At 35.4% G+C, this 27,676-nt stretch overlaps 1 protein-coding gene and 1 long non-coding RNA gene across 2 annotated transcripts in view; one reads left to right on the forward strand and one right to left on the reverse strand.

Moving 5' to 3' along the window:
- CNGB3 (cyclic nucleotide gated channel subunit beta 3) overlaps positions 1-27,676 on the forward strand; it is a 161,644-nt gene that overhangs the window by 84,981 nt on the left and 48,987 nt on the right. Inside the window, 6 exon segments of the mRNA XM_082363686.1 lie at positions 9,083-9,133; positions 11,877-11,963; positions 14,954-15,018; positions 15,752-15,874; positions 24,681-24,708; positions 24,712-24,822. Coding sequence (XP_082219812.1) covers positions 9,083-9,133; positions 11,877-11,963; positions 14,954-15,018; positions 15,752-15,874; positions 24,681-24,708; positions 24,712-24,822 — 465 coding nt within the window.
- LOC309614833 overlaps positions 1-27,676 on the reverse strand; it is a 57,119-nt gene that overhangs the window by 24,354 nt on the left and 5,089 nt on the right. The window lies entirely within an intron of this gene.

The raw sequence follows: 27,676 nt of genomic DNA on the forward strand, positions 1-27,676 counted from the left end.
TGTTGGTCCATTTTTGTTTTTTGGGGTTTTCTTTTTTTCTCTTTTAGTATAGTTTTTAGCACTTGTTATCATTGGTGGCTTTGTTTTTTGGTTTCATTGCTCGTTCTTTCTTTTTCTTTTTTTAATTACTTTTAAACTTTTTTTATTTTTAATAACTTTTATATTCTTATTTTAATACCTTTATTTATTTTATTTTATTTTTTCTTTCTTTCTTTCTCACTCCCTTTTCTTCTGAGCTGTGTGGCTGACAGGGTCTTCGTGCTCCAGCCAGGTGTCAGGCCTGTGCCTATGAGGTGGGAGAGCCAAGTTCAGGACATTGGTCCACAAGAGACCCCCCAGCTCCATGTAATATCAAATGGCAAAATCTCTCCCAGAGATCTCCATCTAAATGCCAGTACCCAGCTCCACTAAACGACCAGCAAGCTACAGTGCTGGACACCCTATGCCAAACAAGTAGCAAGATAGGAACACAGCCCCACCCATTAGCAGAGAGGCTGCCTAAAATCATAATAAGGTCACAAAAACCCCAAAACCCACCACCTGATGCAGTCCTGCCCATCAGAAAGACAAGATCCAGCCTCATCCACCAGAACACAGGCACCAGTCCCCTCCACCAGGAAGCCAACACAACCCACGGAACCAACCTTACCCACTGGGGGCAGACACCAAAAACAATGGAAACTACAAATGTGCAGCCTCTGAAAAGGAGACCCAAAGACAGTAAGTTAACCAAAATGAAGAGACAGAGAAACACACAGCAGATGAAAGAGCAAGGTAAAAACCCATCAAACCAAACAAAGAGGAAATAGGCAGTGTACCTGAAAAAGAATTCAGAGAAATGATAGTAAAGATGATCCAAAATCTTGGAAATAGAATGGAGGAAATACAACGAATATTTAACAAGGACCTAGAAGAACTAAAGAGCAAACAAACAATGATGAACAACACAATAAATGAAATTTAAAATTCTCTAGAAGGAATCAATAGCAGAATAACTGAGGCAGAAGAAAGGATAAATGACCTGGAACATAAAATAGTGGAAATAACTACCTCAGAGCAAAATAAAGACAAAGGAATGAAAAGAATTAAGGACACTTTCAGAGACCTCTGGGACAACATTAAATGCACCAACATTCGAATTATAGGGGTCCCAGAAGACGAAGAGAAAAAGAAAGGGACTGAGAAAATATTTGAAGAGCTTATAGTTGAAAACTTCCCTAATATGGGAAAGGAAAAGGTCAATCAAGTCCAGAAGCACAGAGAGCCTCATACAGGATAAATCCAAGGAGAAACACGCCAAGACACATATTAATGAAACTATCAAAAATTAAATACAAAGAAAAATATTAAAAACAGCAAGGGAAAAAACAACAAATAACATAAAAGGAAATCCCCATAAGGTTAACAGCTGATCTTTCAGCAGAAACTCTGCAAACCAGAAGGGAGTGGCAGGACATATTGACAGTGAGGAAAGGGAAAAACTTACAAACAAGATTACACTACCCAGCAAGGATCTCATTCAGATTCAACATAGAAATTAAAACCTTTACAGACAAGCAAAACCTAACAGAATTTAGCACCACCAAACCAACTTTACAACAAATGCTAAAGGAACTTCTCTAGGCAGGAAACACAAGAGAAGGAAAAGACCTAGAATAACAAACCCAAAACAATTAAGAAAATGGTAATAGGAACATACATATCGATAATTACCTTAAATGTAAACGGATAAAATGCTCCAACCAAAAGACATAGATTGGTTGAATGGACACAAAAACAAGACCCATATATATACTGTCTACAAGAGACCCACTTCAGACCTAGGGACACATACAGACTGAAAGTGAGGGGATGGAACAAGATATTCTATGCAAATGGAAATCAAAAGCAACCTGGAGTAGCAATTCTCATATCAGACAAAATAGACTTTAAAATAACGATTACTACAAGAGACAAAGAAGGACACTACATAATGATCAAGGGATCAATCCAAGAAGAAGATATAACAGTTGAAAATATTTATGCACCCAGCATAAGACCACCTCAATACATACGGCAAATGCTAACAGCCATAAAAGGGGAAATCAACAGTAACACAATCATAGTAGGGGACTTTAACACCCCATTTTCACCAATGGACAGATTATCCAAAATGAAAATAAATAAGGGAAAAAAAGCTTTAAATGATACATTAAACAAGATGAACTTAATTGATATTTATAGGACATCCCATTCAAAAACACTTTCTTCTCAAGTGCTCGTGGAACATTCTCCAGGATATATCATATCTTGGGTCACAGATCAAGCCTTGGTAAATATTAAAAAATTAAAATCGTATCAAGTATCTTTTCGGACCACAACGGTATGAGACTAGATGTCAATTACAGGGAAAAATCTGTAAAAAATACAAACACATGGAGGCTGAACAATACACTACTAAATAACCAAGAGATCACTCAAGAAATTGAAGAGGAAATTTAAAAATACCTAGAAACAAATGACAATGAAAACACGATGACCCAAAACCTATGGGATGCAGCAAAAGCAGTTCTAAGAGGGAAGTTATAGCAATACAATCCTACCTCAAGAAACAAGAAACATCTCAAATAAACAACCTAACCTCATACCTAAAGCAATTAGAGAAGGAAGAACAAAAAAAACCTCAAAGTTAGCAGAAGGAAAGAAATCATAAAAGTCAGATCAGAAATAAATGAAAAAGGGCTTCCCTGGTGGCGCAGTGGTTGAGAATCTGCCTGCCAATGCAGGGGACACGGGTTCGAGCCCTGTTCTGGGAAGATCCCACATGCCGCGGAGCAACTAAGCCTGTGAGCCACAACTACTGAGCCGGCGCGTCTGGAGCCTGTGCGTTGCATGAAGAGAGGCCACGACAGTGAGAGGCCCACGCACCACGATGAAGAGTGGCCCCCGCTTGCCACAACCAGAGAAAGCCCTCACACAGAAATGAAGACCCAACACACCCAAAAATAAGTTAATTAATTAATTTTAAAAAAAAAAGACTAACTTCCTTAAAAAAAAAAAAAGAAAGAAAGAAACGAAAAAGAAATGAAGGAAACAATAGCAAAGATCAATAAAACTGGGGCTTCCCTGGTGGCGCAGTGGTTAAGAATCCGTCTGCCAATGCAGGGGACACGGGCTCGAGCCCTGGTCCCAGAAGATCCCACATGCCGCGGAGCAGCTGGGCCCGTGAGCCACAATTACTGAGCCTGCGCGTCTGGAGCCTGTGCTCCGCAACAAGAGAGGCTGTGATAGTGAGAGGCCCATGCACTGCGATGAAGAGTGGCCCGCACTTGCCACAACTGGAGAATGCCCTCGCACAGAAACGAAGACCCAACACAGCCATAAATAAATAAATAAATAAAATTTAAAAGAGATAAGCAAAACATTCTCTCTATAAATTTTATCTTTCAAAAAAAAATCAATAAAACTAAAAGCTGGTTCTTTGAGAAGATAAACAAAATTGATAAACCATTAGCCAGGCTCATCAAGAAAAAAAGGGAGAAGACTCAAACCAATAGAATTAGAAATGAAAAAGGAGAAGTAACAATTGACACTGCAGAAATAGAAAGGATCATGAGAGATTACTACAAGCAACTCTATGCCAATAAAATGGACAACCTGGAAGAAATGGACAAATTCTTAGAAATGCACAAGCTTCCAAGACTGAACCAGGAAGAAATAGAAAATATAAACAGACCAATCACGAGCACTGAAATTGAAACTGTGTTTTAAAATCTTCCAACAAACAAAAGCTCTGGACCAGATGGCTTCACAGGCGAATTCTATCAAACATTTAGAGAAAAGCGAACACCCAACCTACTCAAACTCTTCCAAAATATAGCAGAGGGAGGAACACTCCCAAACTCATTCTATGAGGCCACCATCACCCTGATACCAAAACTACACAAAGATGTCACAAAGAAAGAAAACTATAGGCCAGTATCACTGATGAACATAGATGCACAAATCCTCAACAAAATACTAGCAAACAGAATCCAACAGCACATTAAAAGGATCACACACCATGATCAAGTGGGGTTTATACCAGGAATGCAAAGATTCTTCAATATACACAAATCAATCAATGCAATACACCATATTAACAAATTGAAGGAGAAAAATCATATATTCATCTCAGTAGGTGCAGAAAAAGCTTTCAACAAAATTCAACACCCATTTATGATAAAAACTCTCCAGAAAGTAGGCATAGAGGGAAATTACCTCAACATAATAAAGGTCATATATGACAAACCCACAGCCAACATGGTTCTCAATGGTGAAAAACTGAAACCATTTCCTCTAAGATCAGGAACAAGACAAGGTTGTCCACTCTCAACACTATTATTCAACATAATTTTGGAAGTTTAGCCACAGCAATCAGAGAAGAAAAAGAAATAAAAGGAATCCAAATTGGAAAAGAAGTAAAGCTGTCACTGTTTGCAGATGACATGATACTATACATAGAGAATTCTAAAGATGCTACCAGAAAATGACTAGACCTAATCAATTAATTTGGTGAAGTAGCAGGATACAAAAATAATGCACAGAAATCTCTTGCATTCCTATACACTAATGATGAAAAATCTCAGAGAGAAATTAAGGAAACACTTTCATTTACCACTGCAACAAAAAGAATAAAATATCTAGGAAAAAACCTACCTAAGGAGACAAAAGACCCATATGCAGAAAACTATAAGACACTGATGAAAGAAATTAAAATGATACAAACAGAGGAGAGATATACCATGTTCTTGGATTGGAAGAATCAATATTGTGAAAATGACTATACTACCCAAAGCAATCTACAGATTCAGTGCAATCCTATCAAACTACCAATGGCATTTTTCACAGAACTAGAACAAAAAATTTCACAATTTGTAAGGAAACACAAAGACTCCGAATAGCCAAAGCAATCTTGAGAAAGAAAAAGCGAGCTGAAGGAATCAGGCTCCCAGACCTCAGACTCTACTACAAAGCTACAGTAATCAAGACAGTATGGTACTGGCACAAAAACAGAAATATAGATCAATGGAACAGGAATGAAAGCCCAGAGATAAACCCATGCACATATGGTCTCCTTATGTTGATAAAAGAGGCAAGAATATACAATAGAGAAAAGATAGCCTCTTCAATAAGTGGTGCTGGGAAAACTGGACAGCTACATATAGAAGAATGAAATTAGAACACTCCCTAACACCATACACAGAAATAAACTCAAAATGGATTAAAGACCTAAATGTAAGGCCAGACACTATAAAACTCTTAGAGGAAAACCTAGGCAGAACACTCTATGACATAAATCACAGCAAGATCCTTTTTGACCCACCTCCTAGAGAAATAGAAATAAAAACAAAAATAAACAAATGGGACCTAATTGAACTTGAAATGTTTTGCACAGCAAAGGAAAACATAAACATGACAAGAAGACAACTCTCAGAATGGGAGAATATATTTGCCAATGAAGCAACTGACAAAGGATTAATCTCCAAAATTTACAAGCAGCTCATGCAGCTCAATATCAAAAACACAAACAACCCAATCCAAAAATGGGCAGAAGACCTAAATAGACATTTCTCCAAGGAAGATATACAGTTTGCCAACAAACACATGAAAGGATGCTCAACATCACTAATCATTAGAGAAATGTAAATTAAAATTATGAGGTATCACCACACACCAGTCAGAATGGCCAGCATAAAAAATCTACAAACAATAAATGCTGGAGAGGATGTGGAGAAAAGGGAACCCTCTTGCACTGTTGGTGAGAATATAAATTGATCCAGCCGCTATGGAGAACAGTATGGAAGTTCCTTAAAAAACTAAAAATAAAACTACCATATGACCCAGCAATCCCACTACTGAGAATATACCCTGAGAAAACCATAATTCAAAAAGAGTCATTTACCACAGTGTCCATTACAGCTCTATTTACAATAGCCAGGACATGGAAGCAACCTAAGTGTCCATCAACAGATGAATGGATAAAGAAGATGTGGCACATATACACAATGGAATATTACTCAGCCATAAAAAGAAACGAAATTGAGTCATTTGTGTGAGGTGGACCTGGAGTCTGTCATACAGAGTGAAGTAAGTCAGAAAGAGAAAAACCAATACTGTATGCTAACACATATATATGGAATCTTAAAATAAAATGGTTCTGAAGAACCTAGGGGCAGGACAGGAATAAAGATGCATACATAGTGAATGGACTTGAGGACACGGGGACTGGGAAGGGTAAGCTGGAATGAAGTGAGAGAGTATCATGGACATATATACACTACCAAATGTAAAATAGATAGTTAGTGGGAAGCAGCTGCATAGCACAGGGAGATCAGCTCCGTGCTCTGTGACCACCTAGAGGGGTGGGATAGGGAGGGTGGGAGGGAGAGGCAAGAGGAAGGAGATATGAGGATATATGTGTATGTATAATTGATTCACTTTGTCATAGAGCAGAAACTAGCACACCATTGTGAAGCAATTATACTACAATAAAGATGTTAAAAAAAAAAAAGTGCCTAATTTTTAACCAGTAAGTATGCTGATCCTCAGATGGCTAAGGATGCTGAATATATTTAGTGCGCCAAAGAAAAGGGGTTTTAGAATCACCAGATAGCATTTTTCATTTAATCTAGCAAGTTTTAGTTTCACTTACATTTTTCAGTTATAGGATCACCGACAACCCTGAAAGTAAAGGGATAAATATGCTAAGAACATTCTTCCAGAGTTGGAGGATGGGGTCATACTTCAACTTAACTTCTTAGCACTTGATACGTCTGTCTGTTCCATATGTCTGTTCCCTATAAGCTTTGAAGGAGCTCTTGATATGTGCACTTGGTATGTCTGTCTGTTCCATATAAGCTTTGAAGGAGCTGACTCATCTTACTCAAGCTTGGTACATGATTCAGCGTAAACTTGTACATATACCTATATCTGCCTGTGGCTCAGTAAGACATTTTGTTTCAGGGAAAAGTATCATTAAATAAGCATGTCATATATTTTCTAATATATTTCTGTAAAATTTAGTATGTGCACGTGGGTAGAAATTATAGCCCAAAATATGGGGTGGTGAGGCAGGAATTGGGAACTTGGCTAACAAATCTTAAACACTGTTCAACAGCAATTTAAAATTTCTGAACATGGACAGCCTGGATAATAATTATTAGAAGATGCTGCTTCCATGTGTCCAAGTTATAATACTTTGGTCAAATAATTAATAGTACACAGACAATTTCCTCCTACCTATAAGTGAAATAGAAAAATATAATCCCAATATTAACATTAATTCTGAATGTTAACAAATGCCTTCCTATTCCTCTATCTCTTATCACACATTTACTGAGCACCTGTTGTGTGTTAGACATTGCGTTAGGAACTGAGAAACACAGGATAAATATATTGTCCCTACCCTTTTAAGTAGCTCAGAGTATGAAGGATGGACAGACAAAAGAAAAATGGTGGAGTTTTGTGATGTGAGTCATGACAGAGGTGAGCCCTTGGTGCTTTTTGATGCAGAGAAAACCATATAAAGGAGGCAACACCTGGTCCAAATTTTGATGGATTAATTGAAATTATCTGCACACCTTCGTCCCCATTAAAAAAGGGAAAAATATGTCCTAAGTTCTGGGAACAGCATAGGTAAAGGCATCAAGGTAAGAAACTCTGCTATGCACTGCTAAACAGAATGAGTATGAGGTGCTTCAGGAGGTGAGTGAGACAGAGAAAGTAGAGCTTTGTATATCATGAAAGGGAGCTTGGATTTTTTTTCTTTAAGTCATGTGAAGTCATAGGATTTGACATAAATAGAATTGTTAATGATCTGATCTAGAGAGATCATCTCACTGACATTGTAGAACTGATCAAGGAAAGCAAGAATAAAGGCAAGGAAACCAAAGCCAAAAGGAGAAGATAGGCATGAGAAAATTTTAGAAAGGAGAATCCGTAGAACATGGTTGCTGGTTGGATGAGGGCTAAAGGAGAGTGAGTGGTGTAGGATCACTGACTAGTGTAGATGAGGATTCTCATAGGATACTCAATAAGAGGAGGAGCATGGCTGGCTTTAGGGGAAATGGAGAATGATGATGAATTCAGGTTTGTTGTAGGTTAAATTTGAGATGAGCAGAACTGCTAAGTGAGGAAGACAATAAGCAGCTGTTGGACAGGTCAACAGCTCCAGATACTAATATTAAGTGGAGGTAGAGGTCTGGTAGCATCCACATACATGGTGATCTTTGAAACAATGAAAGTGGATGAAATTTCCCAGGAAGTAAATATGAAGAGAAAAGAGAAGAGGGCTGAATCCTGGTAAATATTTATTTTAAATGGCTAGCCATAGGATGCAAGAAGGACCCTGAAAACTGGAACTGAAGAAGTAAAGTAAACCAAGAATGGCATTACAGATTCTTTGGAAAGAGAAAGTTCCAAGGACAAAATTGTCCCAAAAAAGTCAAATGCTTCAAAAGTTTTACTCATCTCTTCAGGCCTTTACCTATTCATCCACTCAAATATTTATTGGGCTTTTAATATATTATAGTCACTAGTTATATACAGTTGCTAAACAAAATCAACCGTGTCCTGAGATAGATTATCATTTCATGGAGTAGACTGATCTTAAATAAATGGGCCAAGACATATATGTGTGATTTCAAAACGTGGTGAGTGCCATAAAAGAATGTTAGTGTATAAAGGATTCCCTGGGTATGATCATTAGGAGGTTATTGGTGGCTTTCACAATGGTAGTCTTGATGGAATGAGAGAAGTGAGCAAAAGTCAAATCACCACCAAAATTGCCATGAGTTGAAGAATAAATATGGAGGAAGGATGTGGAGCAAAGCAAGGTAAATAACTCTCTTAAGAAGCGTTAGTGTGACAATTAGAGCAATACAAAAAAGAAAACAAAGCCAAGGAAGGTTTTTTGATTTATGATATGGGAAGATAGAGCATATTTATAGGCTGATGTTAGAAGGAACTAATAGAAAGAAGTAGCTATAAATTTTTTAAAGTGAGAAAATGTTTAATGAAATTGGCTAAAATTAATATGAATTATAAATATAACATATTTCAGGTGGATTCAAATGAACTAAAGAGACACTACAGGAGTTCTACAAAATTTCAGGTAGGTGACTTACAATTCCAAAGTTGTTCAACTAATCCATTCCCATTTTGACTTTAAGTTCCATCTATAAATTTCTACCAAAAAAAAATCTGCTTCCTTTAAAAATTGTAGCCTTTGTAACAAAGTTTATACAGATGAAGTTTTATTAGGTAGAGTTTTTGCTTCTCAATAATTATACAGTATACTTCCTAGTATGTGCAAATGTGTAATTCAATATATGGGTCTTTACTAGGCAGAACAAAATCCTAGCGCCCACATTTAAATTCCAATTTAAATGTCAACAAAGGAGTATGGGGTATACTTTGTCTTGTCCATACATAATTCTAGCCTCCAATTCATGTAGCATGATGATGTAGAAGTCTACAAAATTGTTTCTACTCCTATTTCTTTCTTGTTCATATAAGCAAAATATATGCTACGGTATAGCACAGGAAACTCTGCTCAATATTCTGTAATAACTTAAATGGGAAAAGAATTTGAAAAAGAATAGATACATGTATATGTATAACTGAATCACTTTGCTATACACCTGAAACTAACACAACATTTTTAATCAACTATACTCCAATATGAAATTTTTTTAATAAAAATATTTTAAAAATAAAACCACTGGAAATTGTTAGAATGGCATAGAGCAAAAAAAAAAAAAAAAAAGAAGCAATTATTTAGATAACATGGCATCTTCCTTTTCTCAAATAACAGTATAATATTATTTTTTCACCCATGTGTAGTTTTTTCACCCATAATTATTTACAAAGTACTTTATTATCTTTTATTGTTCCTCCTAACCCCGAGAAATAGGCAGAGATTTGAGGATGTTCCAAGGTTACCCAATCTGTATGAGTGAACTCCAACCTCCCATTTCAAGGACAACACTTCAGTGGCCTCAAATATTGTTAAAAATACAAATCTGGGTTTAGGTGCCAAATTGTCCCTACTGGCGATCTATAGTGATTAAAATTTCTTTCAATTCGATTTTATCTCCAACTAATTTTCTCTGTAAAAAACTGCCACATACTTAGACATATTCATAAAAGATCTAAACTACTTTGATGAACCCTACAAAGAGGAAGAATAGTTTTGTAAGTGCCACAGGCCTTATTCCAAACACTTAATCACTTTCTTTAATTTGAATAAGGGCAACTTAACTCATATATTTAGTTTGGGTTTATAAATGTAAATTTTACATGTATTTAATTGCAGTCACGTCTTTTGAATTTCCTTAGCACATCCTGTACGTCTTATGGCATTGTGTTATAGCTATTTCTGTGCTTGGTTATTCCACCATTAGATTGTTAACTTCTTGTGAACAGAAACAATATCTTACTTCTATTTCAACCCCAACATGTTTTGCAAAGTTCCTTATACAGAGTACAGTGTTGGTCAGTACTTAATTCAATTTTCTACAATTCACTGAGAAATAAATCATCTCTATCTATACAAATCCACATTGATGTATTAATATCAAACATGATTAATAACTGCATAGAAAAGTCAAGTGAGTATTTGAGCAATTGGGTCCTGAAATAGCACTAGACAAATCAACAGTCCTGTGCTCCTGCTTCCTTATTTATAAGACATTATTTTAGTAACTGCTCTGTGTACCTCTCAACTTGTTATAAGGCTCAATATCTGTAGGGTAAAATCAATGAGATTTGATGATATTATGCAATTTTTAAGCCACTTATTTTAGTAAGTAATTTGTTTATAGCAGCCAACGTGTGTTCATTCAAACTGAAAGTCCCATTCCTTTTCAATAGCACTAGGTTTTGAAATTGTAGTACACAATTAATTACCTCAATTTTCCATTTCATACGTATGGCCTTACACAAAACTCTTAACTGCTCTTAATTGTCTTAAATAAATTAAATATTTTTTAATGTACCCTATTTTTCAAGATGATGTAAAAAATAATGAAAATGAATAATTATCTTATGTAAAAGAATTTTTTATTGTTATCATTGCAATCAGGAAAGTATGCAAATGTTATGCTGTCATTTCACAATTACCAGAGTAATCAAAGGCCAGAATAATTTAAATACATCACAAATGTAAAATATATTATCTTTAGCTATAATAGTATTTTCAATACCTTCTCCCATCAGAACTGATAATTGTAAATGGGACTGATTTCTTTCCTCTCCTCTCTGTTAGCCTGTACAGTCTCTGATAGATACGTTCACAGCAGTTTATTGTTAGCAATATGATACAAAGTAGACAGCAGTAGAAAGAACTGAAGAGTCTGGATGAACCACCAACAATATAATTAGCCCTGAACACTGGAGAATTGTCTGAAACATAAAAATATATCATTACAATATCATTCATTACAATGAATGCCCAATTTTTTCACATAAAATCACATAAAATCAAGAATGGGCTTGAGTTTCAGTCCAAAAGCCCCAAGTTTAAAACACTATTAAAATGTATTTTATCAGTAGCAACCATGCCATCTCTTAAATATATGTGACAGCTCAACAAAATCCCAGAAAATGCAGTGTCTAAGGCAAGATCAGATGCATGAAGCTGGAAATGAAATTCATTGGAAGTAGGCTATGAAATAGTGTTTTCAGGGTGCTAATACACCTTTCAGTGACACCATGCATATGAAACTGAAGACAATTTTGTATTAAACAACAAATAATTCATGGTGACTGGTCAGCCTTTACATACATTGGTATAAATCAATTCGTGTCCTTAAAAGCATAAACACAACATAATTGTGAATGTGTTCTTCCAACAGTTGGATGTGGCATCAATAATGCCATTTGATGTTTTCTACCTCTTCTTTGGGTTTAATCCAATATTTAGGACAAATAGGATGTTAAAGGTAAGATAACTATACTTAACTGTCTTATTATAATAATGGAAATCTTAAAGTACTTTAAAATATCCTAAAAGTATCATATTCTTAATTTTTCCCAAACTATCCTCCATTTTTATGCCCTCATCAATGCTAAGAATTTTAAAAGCTGAATGAATGAGAAACATCCCTATTTCTAGTGATGGAAGTTGATTTTTGTTGTTTTGAGTCTATATCTCATAACATCTATTTTTATAACTTAAAATAGGAATGGCTTTGTATTTTGAAATACAGCTATAATTACAAATGAATATTTTATAATTTTATTCTTTTCCACTTGTCACTGTTTATTACATAGTCACTGAATGCCTGCAATACTGGCTGTAAAATGAGACTATTAGTTTAGATGACCTCTAACTTATCTCACTCATCAAAAATTCTATAATTATAGAAAAATACAAGCACAGTTTTGCATAACAAAATTATTTATATACTTAGATACAACTCAAATGTCCATCAAGAGGGAAATAGTTAAATACATTGCAGTATATCTATAGAGTACTTTGTAATGCAAAAATAAAGAGGAAGTTTTCTATGAAAGACCTCCAAGACAAACTGCATAGTTAAAAAAAAAAAAAGCTAGTTAGATAACAGTTTATAGAACAATACTAACTTTTGTAACAGAAAGGGGAAAATATTCTATTTTTCTATATTACATAAACAGTGGAAGACTACCCAAAAAAATCTAATAAAAATGGTCAACTGAGGTAAGGATGAGAAGCTGGAGGGAAAAGCAGGATGGGTAGGGGCAGGAATAGGAGAAAAGACTATGAAGGTATATATTTCCTATGCTTTTTGAACTATGTGAATGTATTACCTATTCAAAAAGATTCTAAGACATAAATATTTTATAACCCATAGCTTTATCCGATACCTAAGAGGAATCTGAGGAGAGTCAAGATGTGAAATTTCATATAAATTTTTAATAATAGCAATGATAGCTTGTATTTCCAAAGACAGCCTTCTTAAAAGGAACACCAAAGATTTTATCAGTTTTAGGTGGTTATCGCTTTGACACCTTGAGAAGACAAGATGACATAACCTGGAGGCTTGGGTGGATCCTGACACAGCTGCAGCTGATATTTATTGAATACATACTTGTAGCTACATACTTTGTTAAACTTCATATTCATTATCTCATTTATTCCTCCAAACAACCTCATTTTAGAGATGAGGGAAATGAGAATTAGCAGGGTAAAAAAAATCTGTCCAGACACACTCTGGTGAGTGGCAGTATCTGGATTTCTATCACATATTTTTCTGACTCCAAATTCCTTACTATAATCAGATGGGCAAATAAACTTCAGGCTGAAGGAGCTTTCCTTCCACGCCCATGATTTTTCCAAGTCAAGAGGGACCTTACTCTATATTCTCGTCCATCCAAGACAACTCTAGAGACTTCTGTTTTGACCACAGAATGTAGGTCTAGATTGAGCAGAACTTAACGTTCCCAGCAGCTTGGTGGCCTGGCCGTCCGTCATCAAATTTCTAGTGTAGGATAGACGTTTCTGGAGGCCACTGCTCAAAGGCAAACAACTCTGAGACAGACTCAGGTCCCTATGGATTTGAGTGTTTGTCTGGCATTATAATAAAAATTATAAAATGCTAACTCTTCACACCCCATCTCTGTGTCCCTTCAGTGTCCAAAAACCTACTCACTATATTAGGTAGTTTTTTTTATAATATAGGAGATCCTGAAAGCCAACATAGCCCCACAGTCCAGTCATCTTCACATAAGTGTGCCATTTTAATGTGCAGTTCTCTAGGGAAAATATCATTTACCTATCTCCAAATTATATATGAGAAAACAAATTAAGAATATAAATTTTCTCTACAGTGAACACTTAAGCTAAATTTTAAAATGTGCCTTTGTGCAAACTTCTGTTAAGAGCACAATAAACAAGTTACCACAAATTGAAATTATCTTAATCTGAATGCTTAATGGATGTTTCCTACTCAGGAATTCTGGAAAAACAAATCATTTGTGTATATTTCTAGTTAAATAGTCATTGCTATTATAGCTGTTTTCTAATTCCAAATGTTCTATTACAGTCTTATCTACATTGGATGAAATTTTGAACTAAATAATCTTTGAACTAAATAATCTCTAATAGCCCTTCCTATCTGTAAGATCCTATGAGTCTAAGTACATTCTCTATTGTCCCCAATTTACAGATGAGGAAACCAAAGTACAGAAATATTAAGTGACTTTTCCAAGGTCGCACAGTTAATAAGTGGCAGAGAGGAGATTGGTGTTTGGCTCTGGATTTCATGCTCTTGCTCTTGCATTTTACAGCCTATAGATTAAAAAGAGAAAGTAGGGGGTAAGAGTGCATGTAGGGAGTATCTGTTGCTATAGAAGTGGGTGTAAGCAGAAGAAAACCTTGAGGCAAATAGCAACTGTTTGGATTAGATGCATATAAACTCTCTATGTCTTTGAACAATGTCAAGAATAGATAACAAATGCTAATATTAACTGGACTTTAAATTTTGTTGAAATAAATACACATTTAATGCAACTTGCTTAAAAACAATGCTAGTGTTGAGCAACAGGATTTAACACCTATTTATGATTTCAATGTATTTTTTACTATTTTACTTATGTTTTGGGGGGAGGTATGATTTTTAATTATTGTAAAATAAAGTTCTACTACATGCTTTAAAAAAGAAAAAAAAGGAAAGAAATGTTTTTAAGTTTGATTTTCAACAAGCATTACAAACAAGATTATAACTAGAGGGTAGACATAAAATAAAGCAAGAAGCTCTGGAAGTTTGGCGCCTTGTTAAAATGCACTACCCGGAGGAAAATGCCACTGACAGACCTTAGTTTTTTTAAGACATGAATAGAATTATTTTCAGTAACAAATAAAGTCTATTTTATATTGTTTTATTTAAATATAATAGATGTATTTAAGACTAATGCACTTTTGGATTTCTTTTGCTTGTTTTCTACATAGTACACATCATTTTTTGAGTTTAATCATCACCTAGAGTCTATAATGAACAAGGCATATATCTACAGGTAAAGTATAACTCAATGTACTTCAGGGCTGGGAGAGAGAGCAATGGTGAAATATTTTAGACAGGACTTGGGAAGAATATGGCCTCCCTGCAAAAGAGAAGGGAATAATCTCAGATTTGGGGCTATGCAAAATATTGGGTTGTGTTCTAAAGTAGATTTGAACATTTTGAAGTGAGATAAAAGTATGAAAGTTATATTAGATTTTAGAAGAATACAACACTGAAAAAGAGGACGTATTACCTGCTTCAGTCAGAACAAGGACAGAGAAATGTGCCCTTTCACAAGTTTTTACATCTCTCTCATGACAATTCATTCTAATCTGAATTTTCATTCATTTGCTGTTCTGAACTTAACTTGCCCAGAGACCTCTAGTCAGTTAATCATAGCATAAAATCCCATGAGCTTTTTAGAGATATCCAGTGAAATCAGCATGGTGTATTTTATGGGACTCAAAGTGGAGAGGTGACCCTGGAGGCATATCTTTCAGGGAGTTGACTCATACCATCTGTGAAAAGAGAGGATTTCTTTTTTTCTACCCTGTCAGTCCCAGTCAAGACACTGCAGTCAGAAAACATGTGAAGGCACCATCATTTTATATTGTACTAATGAGAGTTAACAGTTCACAAATTTAAAACAAGGAGATTCAGCAGAGACTTTAAGGAAAAGAAAATGTTAAAATAGGCTGTATTCCAGGAAAAACATGAGTCTTACTTTGCATTTATTCTCCTGTCAGAGCCATTCGAACAACTGGATACTTGCTCTTTACTCTGCACATTAATGCCTGTATGTATTATTTGGCTTCAAACTATGAAGGAATTGGAACTACCAGATGGGTGTATGATGGTGAAGGAAACAAGTAAGTTTTAATTTTGAAGGAAACGTTTATTGATTCTTCTTAATTTTATGTTTCAGTGTGAGCTTTCTTAAGCTAGTGTTTTTTGAAACTGTAAATCACAATCCATTAATGGGCAATAAAAACTCTTTATTAGTAGGTCAGTATGTTTTTAAGTGAAAGAGGATAGACTAGAGGAGGACAGAATAGAAAATATCCAAGTCTGTCATACCTAGTAGGGTGCGTGGGTGTGTGTGTGTGTGTGTGTGTGTCCTGGATTAACCTGTAAAATGCATTTCTTACTCAGGATCATGAACAAAAATGTTTGAAAGCCTCTGATTTAGACAGCTGAGTGGTAAGGTAACTTTTAATAACTCCTATGCTGATTGTTAGTAATGAACAATGTTAATTATTTAGAGGGCAGATGCAGTGGCTAATTAGTTTACCACTGAAGAGTTTTATGGGTTTATGAGTCAGCTATAACCACTAACTCAATTAAACACTTACAGAGTAACAAGTATCATATACTAAACTTGACAATTAGATATGCAAGTACCCTGAGAATAAGAGATTGTCTGAAAATTTTAGTACAGTAGAATCAGGGCTCAATAACGGCAACTTAGTTATTTAACAGTGAAATTTCCTTTTGGTAGATACAAAGGCCTGGCATAAGGTAGATTCCACTAACTTTCTGCTCCAGTGAAATGACATTGAGCCTATTATAAAGCAATGTCCTTACTGGAAAATAACAGGTCCCAGCATGACTTTGAAGGGCAACTCACAGCAGCCTTGGGGAGAAAAACAATTATAAGATAGAGCAAAAAGAGTAAAAATAGCTCACAAAATTACACCCTAGCTAGAGTGAGCAGGATCTGAATGAGGGATTATAACATTTTTTGAACTTTTAACCAGAACTAATTTTAGAATTTTAAAGTCAGAAGGCCCACTGATCAGGGAAATACACACACACACACACACACACAACAAGAAGAAAGTGTATAACCAAATCTATAAGTAATTCCCTTTAGAATGTGAATTAAATATGTATTTAGTTTAATATAAGTAGCTACAAAGAAAACTAAGATACCAACTATATTAAATATTGCCTAGAAGTATGTAATTCAACATCATTAGACCCATAAGTCTGATAAGTGTTTTTATCAAATTAGCAAAATAATATACAGTTGCCATCCAGAAAAAGTGGAGCTATTTCTCTTTTCATACCTGGATGTCTTTCTGCAGCATTTCTAGAGAATATATCTTGTTCCCAGTGCCTAGAACATTGTTAAGTATATAACATACACTCAGTATATGTTAGGTATTTAAAGAAGGCAAGAAGGAAGTTTCTTTACTTTCTCTTCCTACTTGCCTTCTTTAAATACCTAACATATAGTGAGTGTATGAGAGAGAGTAAAGAAAAAAGGAAGGGATGACCAAATCTGTATTATAACAAGAAGAGAGAAACCTCAGCTTCAACCCATAAGAAACTGAAGCTATATTGTTCTAATACTTTAGACGTCTAATTCCAGCTATAGTGCAGGCCAGATATTCAAAGCCCTCTCACTAAAATACAAGAAGATAAACTACTTGAAATTTTTGTTGTATTAGTTATTGTAGTTACTTGTTATAAGATACATTTCTATATAAATTATAATTACAACAGTTTTCAATGATTGCTAAACTCTCTAGAAAGTAAAAGCAATCTCCAAAGTCTAAGAAACAAATGTGTGTACTGAAGCTGGAGTAGAGTGGTAAGATAATCACTAAGGAACAGAAATAGAGAAGATAACTTCTGAATCAGTAGAATAAAAAGAAGATAAGATTGTAGAAACAACTTAAACTATATCAGTAAGCAGAATAAGTTAATATGAATTAAATTCACCACCTAAAAGAGACTGTCAAATAATATTAGTCAAAATAGACTTTAAAACAAAAATTATTTTAGGGAAAAATAAGGTTATCATATAATGGTAAAAGTTTCAATTCACTATCAATATTTACCAGTTCTAAATGCACATGCATCTAATGCAAAGTACATGATGAATCAAAGAAATTCATAAAGCAAAAATTATTAGAAGGAAGAGAAATTTGCAAATACACCATCAAAGTGTGAGACATCAACACACAACTATTGACTGATCAAGCAACCAAAGACAATCAGTAAAGATATAAAAGATTTGAGAACCCATTAAAAAGCTTGATTTAACAAATACAAATGGAACTTTGTACCCAAGAATTAGAAACCACTCATTAATTTTTAAAAATTTTTTGTTGAGTTATTGTTGCTGTACAATATTATATGTTACAGCTGTACAATATAATGAGTCACAATTTTTAAAGGTTATCCTCCATTTATAGTTATTGTAAAATATTGGCTATATTCCCCATGTTATACAATATATCCTTGTAGCTTATTTTACACATAATAGTTTGTACCTCTCAATTCCCTATCCCTATAACGCCCCTCCCTCCTCCCCTCTCCCCACTGGTAACTATTAGTTTGTTCTCTATATCTGTGAGTCTGCTTCTTTTTTGTTGTATTCACTAGTTTGTTGTATTTTTTAGATTCCACATATCATACAGTATTTGTCTTTCTCTGTCTGACTTATTTCACTTAGCATAATGCCCTCCAAGTCCACCCATGTTGTTGCAAATGGCAAGATTTCATTCTTTATCATGGCTGAGTAGTATTCCAGTGTGTGCGTGTGTGTGTGTGTGTGTGTGTGTGTGTGTGTGTGTGTGTGTGTGTGTGTATCACATCTTCTGTTTCCATTCATCTGTTAATGGACACTTAGGCTGCTTTCATAGCTTGGCAATTGTAAACAACATTACTATGAACATTGGGGTGCATGTGTCTTTTTGAATTAATGTTTTTCTTTTTGTTTTTGATATATGCCCAGGAGTGGAACTGCTGAGTCATATGGTAGTGTTATTTTTAACTTTTTGAGAAACCTCCGTACTGTTTTCCACAATGGCTGTACCAATTTACTTTACCATCAACAGTGTACAAGGGTTCCCTTTTCTCCACATCCTCGCCAACATTTGTTATTTGTGTTCTTTTTGATGATAGCCATTCTGACAGGTGTGAGGTGATATCTCATTGTGGTTTTGATTTACATTTCCCTGGTGATTAGCAATGTTGAGCATCTTTTCATGTATCTGTAGGCCATCTGCATTTCCTCCTTGGAAAAAGAAACCACTCATTCTTCTTAATTACTCATGGAAAGATTACAAAAAGTGATCATTTTCTAGGCCAAAAAGCAAGTCTCAATACATTTCACAGAACTGGTATGATACAGCCCATTCTCTGCTCCTTTAGACAGGAGGGTTCTCACCCAAAACCAAAGCTCCAATAATCCTGTTACCAGCTGTCAGGGACACATCCTTACAAATAAAATGTCTTTAAAAGCAGCATTTATATGTATTTTAAGATAATTTGCAAATGGCAGTTATTAACATACTTACATTTTCCCACAGTTTTTAAGCCTCACCTGCCCCTTCTATTATTCCATATTACCCTTTGACCATGTAAGCTTAAAGCATTTTTTTAGTTAACCCTCGTGATGGTTTCTGATGACCTATAAATTGAAGGTTGCTTATGAAATCACTGGACTTGTAAACTTTCTCCTAGTTAGAATTATGCAGCAACTGTGGGGCATAAGTGGAGCATTGTGAGCATTTAAAATGAGTCATTTATTACTATTTTATTAATCCTCATCAGAATAATAATGTCTGTTCATTTCAATAGAAGACAAGAAGTCATTTTCATTTATACTAAGTAGATGGTATCTTTCATTTGACTGTGAAATTTGACAAAGTAGGAAAGGGCTTACTTAGCTCAAAAGGAAAACATAAGTAGTTAAGGTTATTTGGTACCCAGAAATGTTCCCAATGTCCCTTAATCCATATATACCCCAATTTATTTATTTTCTGACATAAATTTCCCAGCGTGCACAAACCTCTTAGCAAATACCTAGCCTCAATCCCTAACACATAGACTGTCAAAAGAAAGAGTAAAAATAGCAAGCAAGTTTGTCATGGGAATCATGACTTTAGATGGGATGGAGAAAGAGTCAGAATGTCCATATCTTAGTGCTAGGGAAATTTAAGATAACTTACTCCCTTCATTTTACACAGGAGGAAGATGAGACCAGGGTAGATGAAGGTATTAACTCAGGGTCCCCTGGATACTTCAGTTCAGACACTGACAAAAAAAAAAAAAAAAAAGAATGGTCTTTACACTAGACACTAAGACAAATGTAACAAAACCTCTCCAGGGGCTTCCCTGGTGGCGCAGTGGTTGGGAGTCTGCCTGCCGATGCAGGGGACACGGGTTCGAGCCCTGGTCTGGGAAGATCCCACATGCCGCGCAGCGGCTGGGCCCGTGAGCCACAACTACTGAGCCTGCGCGTCTGGAGCCTGTGCTCCGCTACAAGAGAGGCCGCGATAGTGAGAGGCCCGCGCACCGTGATGAAGAGTGGCCCCCGCTTGCCACAACTAGAGAAAGCCCTCGTACAGAAACGAAGACCCAACAAAGCCATAAATAAAATAAATAAAATAAACATAGAATAATCATTTAAAAAAATAAAAAAAAAAAAAAAACCTCTCCAGAACAGCAGAATTCAGTAGACCAGAAGGGAGATGAAAGGCAGCTGGCAGCATGTCTGGAAGGGGATTGCATAGATGTGCTCACAGATACAGCCTTCCTATGTTCTTAAGTCTAAGTATGCATAACCTTTCACTTATTCTTTCAGGTCATTTAACAAATATATTAAGCTCCTATTGTGTAATACCTGTCTTTGAGGAGTTTATCTTCTAATGAGACCGTTCTCCTCCATATTCGGTGCCTTCAGTGATAAATTTACAGAAACCTAGAACTAAGATGGATTGGGGTAGTTTAAAAGTCCATTCATAAAGTATCAAATTGGGTACTTTTAAAAGTTGCATGTCCCACTACACATCCACCACAATGGCTAAAATTAGAAAGACTGACAGTACCAAGTCTTGGGGTAAGAATACGGAGGAACTGGAACTCATACATTGTTGGAGGGATAAAATCTGACAGTTTCTTTTACAACTGAATATAACACCTACCTTAAAAACAAAAATTGCAAGCCTAAATATTTACCCAAGAGAACTGAAAATATATGTCTAAAAAAAATTATATAAGTATATTCATAGAATGTCTATTCACAAGAACCAAAAACTTGAAACAGCCTAGGTGTTCATCCGCAGGAAGATGGATAAACATACTGTGCCATAGTCATGCAAGGGATAGTGCTTAGCAATAAAAAGGAATAACGTACTGATACACACAAAAACACAGCTAAATCTCAAAAACATTATTCTGAGTGAAAGACATCTTACACAACAGTGTATATACTGTGTAATTTCATTGTGTGAAATTCTAAAGCAGGCAAAAGTCATCTGAGACAGAAAAAAATTAGAACAGTAGTTGCCTGTGCGGGCAGGGATTGACTGGGAAAAGAGAGCTTTTTGGAGTGATGGAAATGTTCTCTGTCTTGATGGGTTTCTGGGTTACACAGGTGTATGGGTTTGTCAAAATTCATCAAATAGTATCAGATAGTATACTTAAGATTTGTGCTTTCAATGTATGTTCAAGATTTTAAAATAACTCTTTACCAATACTTAACTCTAGTATATATATATATATTTTTCTGAAGTATATTCTAATTTTATATATATATATATATATATATATATATATATATATATATATTCTGAAGTATATTCTGAGTTTTATATATATATAAATATTCTGAAGTATATTCTGAGTTTTATATATATATATACTCTGAAGTACTGTATTTAGGAGGAAGTGTCTACTGTCTGCAAATTACTTTGAAATGCATCCAAAAAATAAGATGGATTGATGGATGGAAAATGGAGGAATACTTGACAAAGAAGGTAGAGTAAAATGTTCATAATAGAATCTAGGTCGTGGATATACAGGTGCTCACTGTGAAGTTCTTTCAGTTTTTCTGTTTGTTTGAAATATTTCAAAACAGAATGTTGGGGGAAAAGTTTAATGCTGCATTTGTTTCACAGAGGAAGAATTTCTATTTTCACACTAAATTTTTTTTATGGTTTTATGTCAAGTTCTGCCTTAGTGCTTTAACTTGGGGCTGTATATATAGAGCCTGTAAGATAGCTCAGGTATTACATCGGCCGGATAGAATCTGCTTGAAAAGATCTATCTGCCCAGGGTGTAAATATTAGAGGTGGATACACTTGACTAATTAAGCTAATCCTAGAAAATCGATAAGATGCCATCTAATTAAATTACAAATCTTACCTTTGGTTGTGCATGTCTGGCTGTAAGACATGACTGAGAAAAGAATCCCAAAATAAACCTCAAAGCATCCGGGCAGAAAACTTCCAATTAACATAGCAGACTGTTTCAGTATGAAAAAATAGTTCGAGGCTAACCCTTCAGATGTGGAAAATCAATGCCTAAGTTTTACATTTAATTGTTATTTTCTAACATCCATAAATAAGAAAATGAGAGAAAATAATTCATGTGTTTGTTCCTCTTAACACTGGAGGGACTTTGCAGGGGATAGTAATCCCAACACTTGAAATAGAGTTGCCATGTAGGGAGAGAATCTGGTCCCTGTCTCACTCTTGGGCTGTACTGGGGTCAATAAATTTCCTTAATTCAAAGAGACCCACAGGTCCAGGACCTGTGATAACACTAAATCAGGTAACAGGAAATTATAAATTGGAATTGAAAAGTTAAAATGCAATCCATAAAGTTAATTCCATACTTCTTCAAGGTGGTTCTCTTTGACATCAAGTTCACTATAATATTTGTAAGTCCAAGGAAGCCTGCTAGAAAAAATATTGCAGAGTAGTAATATTTTTATTCTCTTGACACAGAGGTTTCAAACCTTACCAAAGAGTTAATTCTTTGTCTGTTCCTATATCTACCAGGTAAAACAAACAGATAAAAAACTCATGTCCTTCAAAAAGGTATTAAATATCAAAACAAGTGATTTCTTTCTAGATCTGTTTTTATTTGAATACTGACTTTAACTGCAGTTTAATTCTTTCTTTGTAAACCTCAACTTCTTAGTATTTGAAGATCTGAAAATTGTAATCTATTTTCACAAGAAAAAGACCATCCTTGTTCAAAGACAAATGTACCATTACTTAAATTGCAAATGTTTATGTCTCACACGCAGACAAGAAATAAAAGCCTGACTAGGGCAGGATTCTGTAAAAAGTGTTGCTTTTCTGTATTTACTCTGGAAACTAGAATAGCTAGCTGGAACCCACTAAATCCAAATGTCTCTCTGTAACAACATCTGAAGATGTTCTCTATATATGGGACATTTTTCTTCAAGGATTCAGTGGAAATGTCTGATCCAGACCATGTTAACAGAGCTGTATGGAATATACCCAGTAGTATACCTAATTGTGTACCAAAATTACAATATAAATATATACAATGGGGTTGTAATACTAACTTCTATTCCCACCTCACTCTGGATACATGAAACCCTTGACCAAATATAGCTAAGTGAATCTTTTATGTTCTGTCCTAATCTTTATCATATTCCTTTCTGTTGCCCTGGTTCCTGATGTTCTTCCCATCTGGGCTATTATGATCTGTCTCTCCATTTGCAACTGCACGAGTTAGGTACAGAATCTTTACCAAGTATATTTCTGAGCATAATTGGTTTTCTTCAATACTAAATTTCTAGATAAATTACCTATTACAACCAAGAGTAATTCCCCTTTTAAGATATAACTAAGTTCTCCTCTGTCTCTGCCATGGTTTATATATTCAATAACATAATAAGATATGAGTAGAAAATAGAGACGTATGTACCTACTTGCTCTACTTCCCATCAGTAAAAAATAACTGGTTCTAAACTATAAAGGGCTCTCCCATCTCCATAAATACACTTGATGTCTACGATATTCCACACTAATCACTAGTGGGGTAGTTTAAAGGTAGCCTCACATTCTTTACTGCTCCTCTTATTGAGAGGTATATTCAAATATCCCTTCCCTTGAATCTGGGCTGGTCTTAGTGACTTGCTTGGCAAATATACATGGCAAGAGATTAAGACATTGCAGGGCTTCTGAGTTATAAGAAGCCTTATAGCTACTGCCTGGGCTGCTATCACTCTGGGGGAAACCAGCCACCAGACAAAAAGTACATCTACCCTAAGACTTCCATGCTGTAAGGAAGCCCAAGCTAGTCATATGGAGAGACCGAATGAAAATATCCAGCCAGCCCCAGCTGTTCCAACCATTTCAGCCCAAGATCAGACTGTGAGAGAAGATACCCTGGGCATTCCAAACAGATACAACATGGAGAACAGAGGAACCCAGTCAACAGTTAGAACCAAGTCCTCCGAACTTTGGCCTCAATCAAGTCCTCCCAGTTGTCTCTAACTATTCAAGTCACCTGAGGGTCCACTCATCATAGAGCATGGATGAGCCATCTCTGGGGGGCTTCTTACAAAATACCTGACCCACAATATGATAAGCCTAGTAAAATAGTTGTTGTTTTATACCACTAAACTTTAGGATGATTTGCTTTGCAGGGAGAAATAAGTGGAACAGCTAGTAAATACCCCCCTTGGGTTTGTTTAATCATTTCACGATGTTTATCAAGAAGTTTACATTAAAAAGGAAGTTTACATTAGTATACATGGTATTTGCTAATGCTGCCTACAGAAAGAAAATCTTGATTAGCAGGAAATGCGTTAAAATCTTGTAGTAATCTATAATTCCAAGCATAGTGGCATTTTACTGTTATAGTAAAGAGCAAAATGTATATCTTCTCTTTTCACAGGTATCTGAGATGTTATTATTGGGCAGTTTGAACTTTAATTACCATTGGGGTCCTTCCAGAACCACAAACTTCATTTGAAATTGTTTTTCAACTGTTGAATTTTTTTTCTGGAGTTTTTGTGTTCTCCAGCTTAATTGGTCAGGTAAACTGAGATGTGAATCCCTGGATACACAATGCTGTCATTTTTGAAAGTCTAACAAGTCTTTATAAACTCTACAGAGAAAAAATCAAAATCTATCTGGTGTTTTTTTTACTAATTTCCATCTATTTTGATGAATTGAATGGGGATGTAAATGGATCAACATTGCCTTTCAATTTTTAAACCATCAAATTTTTCAGAAGACTTGTACACAATGAGTGTTGGGTTAGACTCTCAGAGACTCACGTTTCTAAGTTAACTTCTTACTTGGTGTTTCCTGAAAACTTTAGAAGCTCTCTTTTTTTACTTAAACTTCAAATATTGTCATAAAATCCCTGGCTTAAAATCAACTTAAAAAGTCATTTAAACCAGAGGCTACCAAATGCCGTCTAAATTAATTTAATTAAAAAATCATTGGTTCATAAATGTTTATTATGGTATCTCCTTGTCTTATTCTCAAGGAATCACAGTCTAGTAAGAAAGTAAAACAAATACCCAAATAACTCTATTGCAAGGTATTTGCCATTTGCAAGGGATAGAGCCCAACACCTTTGTAAATTCCCAGATTCACAAGAAATAAAAAGCTCGCAGCATAGCATCTTTAGAAGTTATACTTCCTTGTAAGGCACCTTACATATTATATGTCTGAGAGCAAAAGCCATGTTGAGATTTGTGTACGGGGTAAATAGACGAAATCACAAAATGATTATTACCACTAGATAAATTATTGGTTCCCACTCACCGCACTGACAGTGGTATGAATAAAACTCATGCTTTAACAAAATTTAGCAATGAAAACTATTCATTATAACATTTGAAGTTGATCACAAATAGAACTCAAATCTTACATCCATGAATGTCAAGGGGCTGCTATCCTTGGTAAGTTCCAGAGGAGAGTTTGAAAGTTCTGTATTAGGTCAGAAAAGGGGAGCTTCCCAGGAGGTTTCATAGAGGAGAATGTATTTTAAAAACCAGATAGGATTCAGTAGTTATAGACAGATAGTTCAATCAATCAGAAACAGTGTGTGAAAGATAATGATAAAGCACAAGATATGTTTGAGAAAATAGAAAAAGTACCAGAACGACGGGAGTGAAGGACACCTATAAATAAGGTTAGAGATGTATGTAAGGACAAGATATTTTAAGGGCTCTGAATGTTAAATTAAAGATGTTGAACTTTATCCTAAGGGCAGTGGGAAATCAGCCAGGGAAGGATTTTTAACAAATAAGAGATTTAAGGAAGATTAATCAAATATAATATAAATTGGAAGGGTCATACAGTTTTAAAATGTAGGTTTTATTATCATTTATGGGTGGTGAGGCCAACAGATCAGGAGACCATTTACATTGAAAAGATGATCTGTTATACAAACAGATCCAAGAAGAGGGGGTCACACCTTGCCAATAGGGCTACATAAGGAGGCACAAGGAAAGGAACTGATCAAGCAGGGTAAAGGGGTTTAAGATTGGCCAGTTTGGATAATTTCAGCAGGCTCTGTGGGTGTAGGGACTGTCTCTAGTTGCCTGGTACCTGGCCCTGGAGTAATTGGGGCGGGTGGATAGTAGCCTAGAATATGAGAGCTCAATAAAGAAGGTTGTTGGGAGTATGGGCTCAGGTTTGGCTATTTTGCATATGAAAGGCACACTCCCAGTAGTTTGCTATCTTTAGGAATCAGCTAACTCTGGGAGGGATAGTCCCAGAAATCAAAGAATCAAAATACAGAAAATAAAAAACATGGTTAATACAGGTGCTCAGGGATATGGCAACTTCAGCCTGAACATGGTAATCGAGTAGAGAGAGAGAGACTGTAAAGGAAACTCTATTTAGAAAATGTTTAGGTTTGGAAAATGAACACCAAGCAGTTAAAAACTATAAGCACAAATTATAATCTTAATGCCTGGGGAGATTACATTAACAGTGATTGAAAATAGGAAGCTGGTGGGGACTTCCCTGGTGGTGCAGTGGATAAGACTCCATGCTCCCAGTGCAGGGGGCCTGGGTTCGATTCCCCCCACATACATGCCACAACTAAGGAGCCTGCCTGCCTGCCTGCCGCAACTAAGACCCGGTGCAACCAAATGAATGAATGAATGAATAAATAAATAAATAAATAAATAAATAAATAATATTAAAAAGAAAATAGGAAGCTTGTTTATAGAGAAATACAATTAATTTGAATATAAATGACAAAAATAATATTATTTAATAAATTTTTATAAAATATATGTGAGGTAGCCAGATCCCCTTCAATGTTTTCTCAGTTTTGAAGTTGAGTCAACCCCAGTTTAAAGAGATTAAGAGGCAACCCTAATTCATACATGTAATTCATGGTCATATGATAAGGCCATATCATATTGATAAAAATAGTAAAATCTAACATGTATTTAGCACTTACTATGTCCAAGGAAATTTTTACAAGATTAAAAACTATGTCCAGCTCCAGTTAAAATTCCATTCAAAGTGGTCTTTGGACTAACAGTAGAAGCATCACCTGGGAAATTCAAAATTCAGGCCTCATCCCTTACCTACTGAGTCAGAATTTGCATTTTAATAGGATCTTCAGGTGATTCATATGCACATGAAAGTTTGAAAGGGCTGCTTTATACACCACACTGCACCTGCCTTTACAGTGACTTTGAGGATCCAAGGAACAAGAAGAAATATCAAGCCGCTAAAAATGTAGGACTAGAGCCAAAAAGAAAGATTGAGGCAGGAGATAGAGATTTGTGCCTTAACTCTCACAGTGATTAAAAGATGCTGAGAAGGAGAACAGTTAGAAATGAAAGTAAGAAAGCCCTGGACAAAACCTCCACTTGTTCAAAATTCCCGCATATAACCACCCCAAGAACTACACCC

This window comes from Balaenoptera borealis (assembly GCF_965194805.1).
Source record: "Balaenoptera borealis genome assembly, chromosome: 17".
Classification (NCBI taxonomy): domain Eukaryota; kingdom Metazoa; phylum Chordata; class Mammalia; order Artiodactyla; family Balaenopteridae; genus Balaenoptera; species Balaenoptera borealis.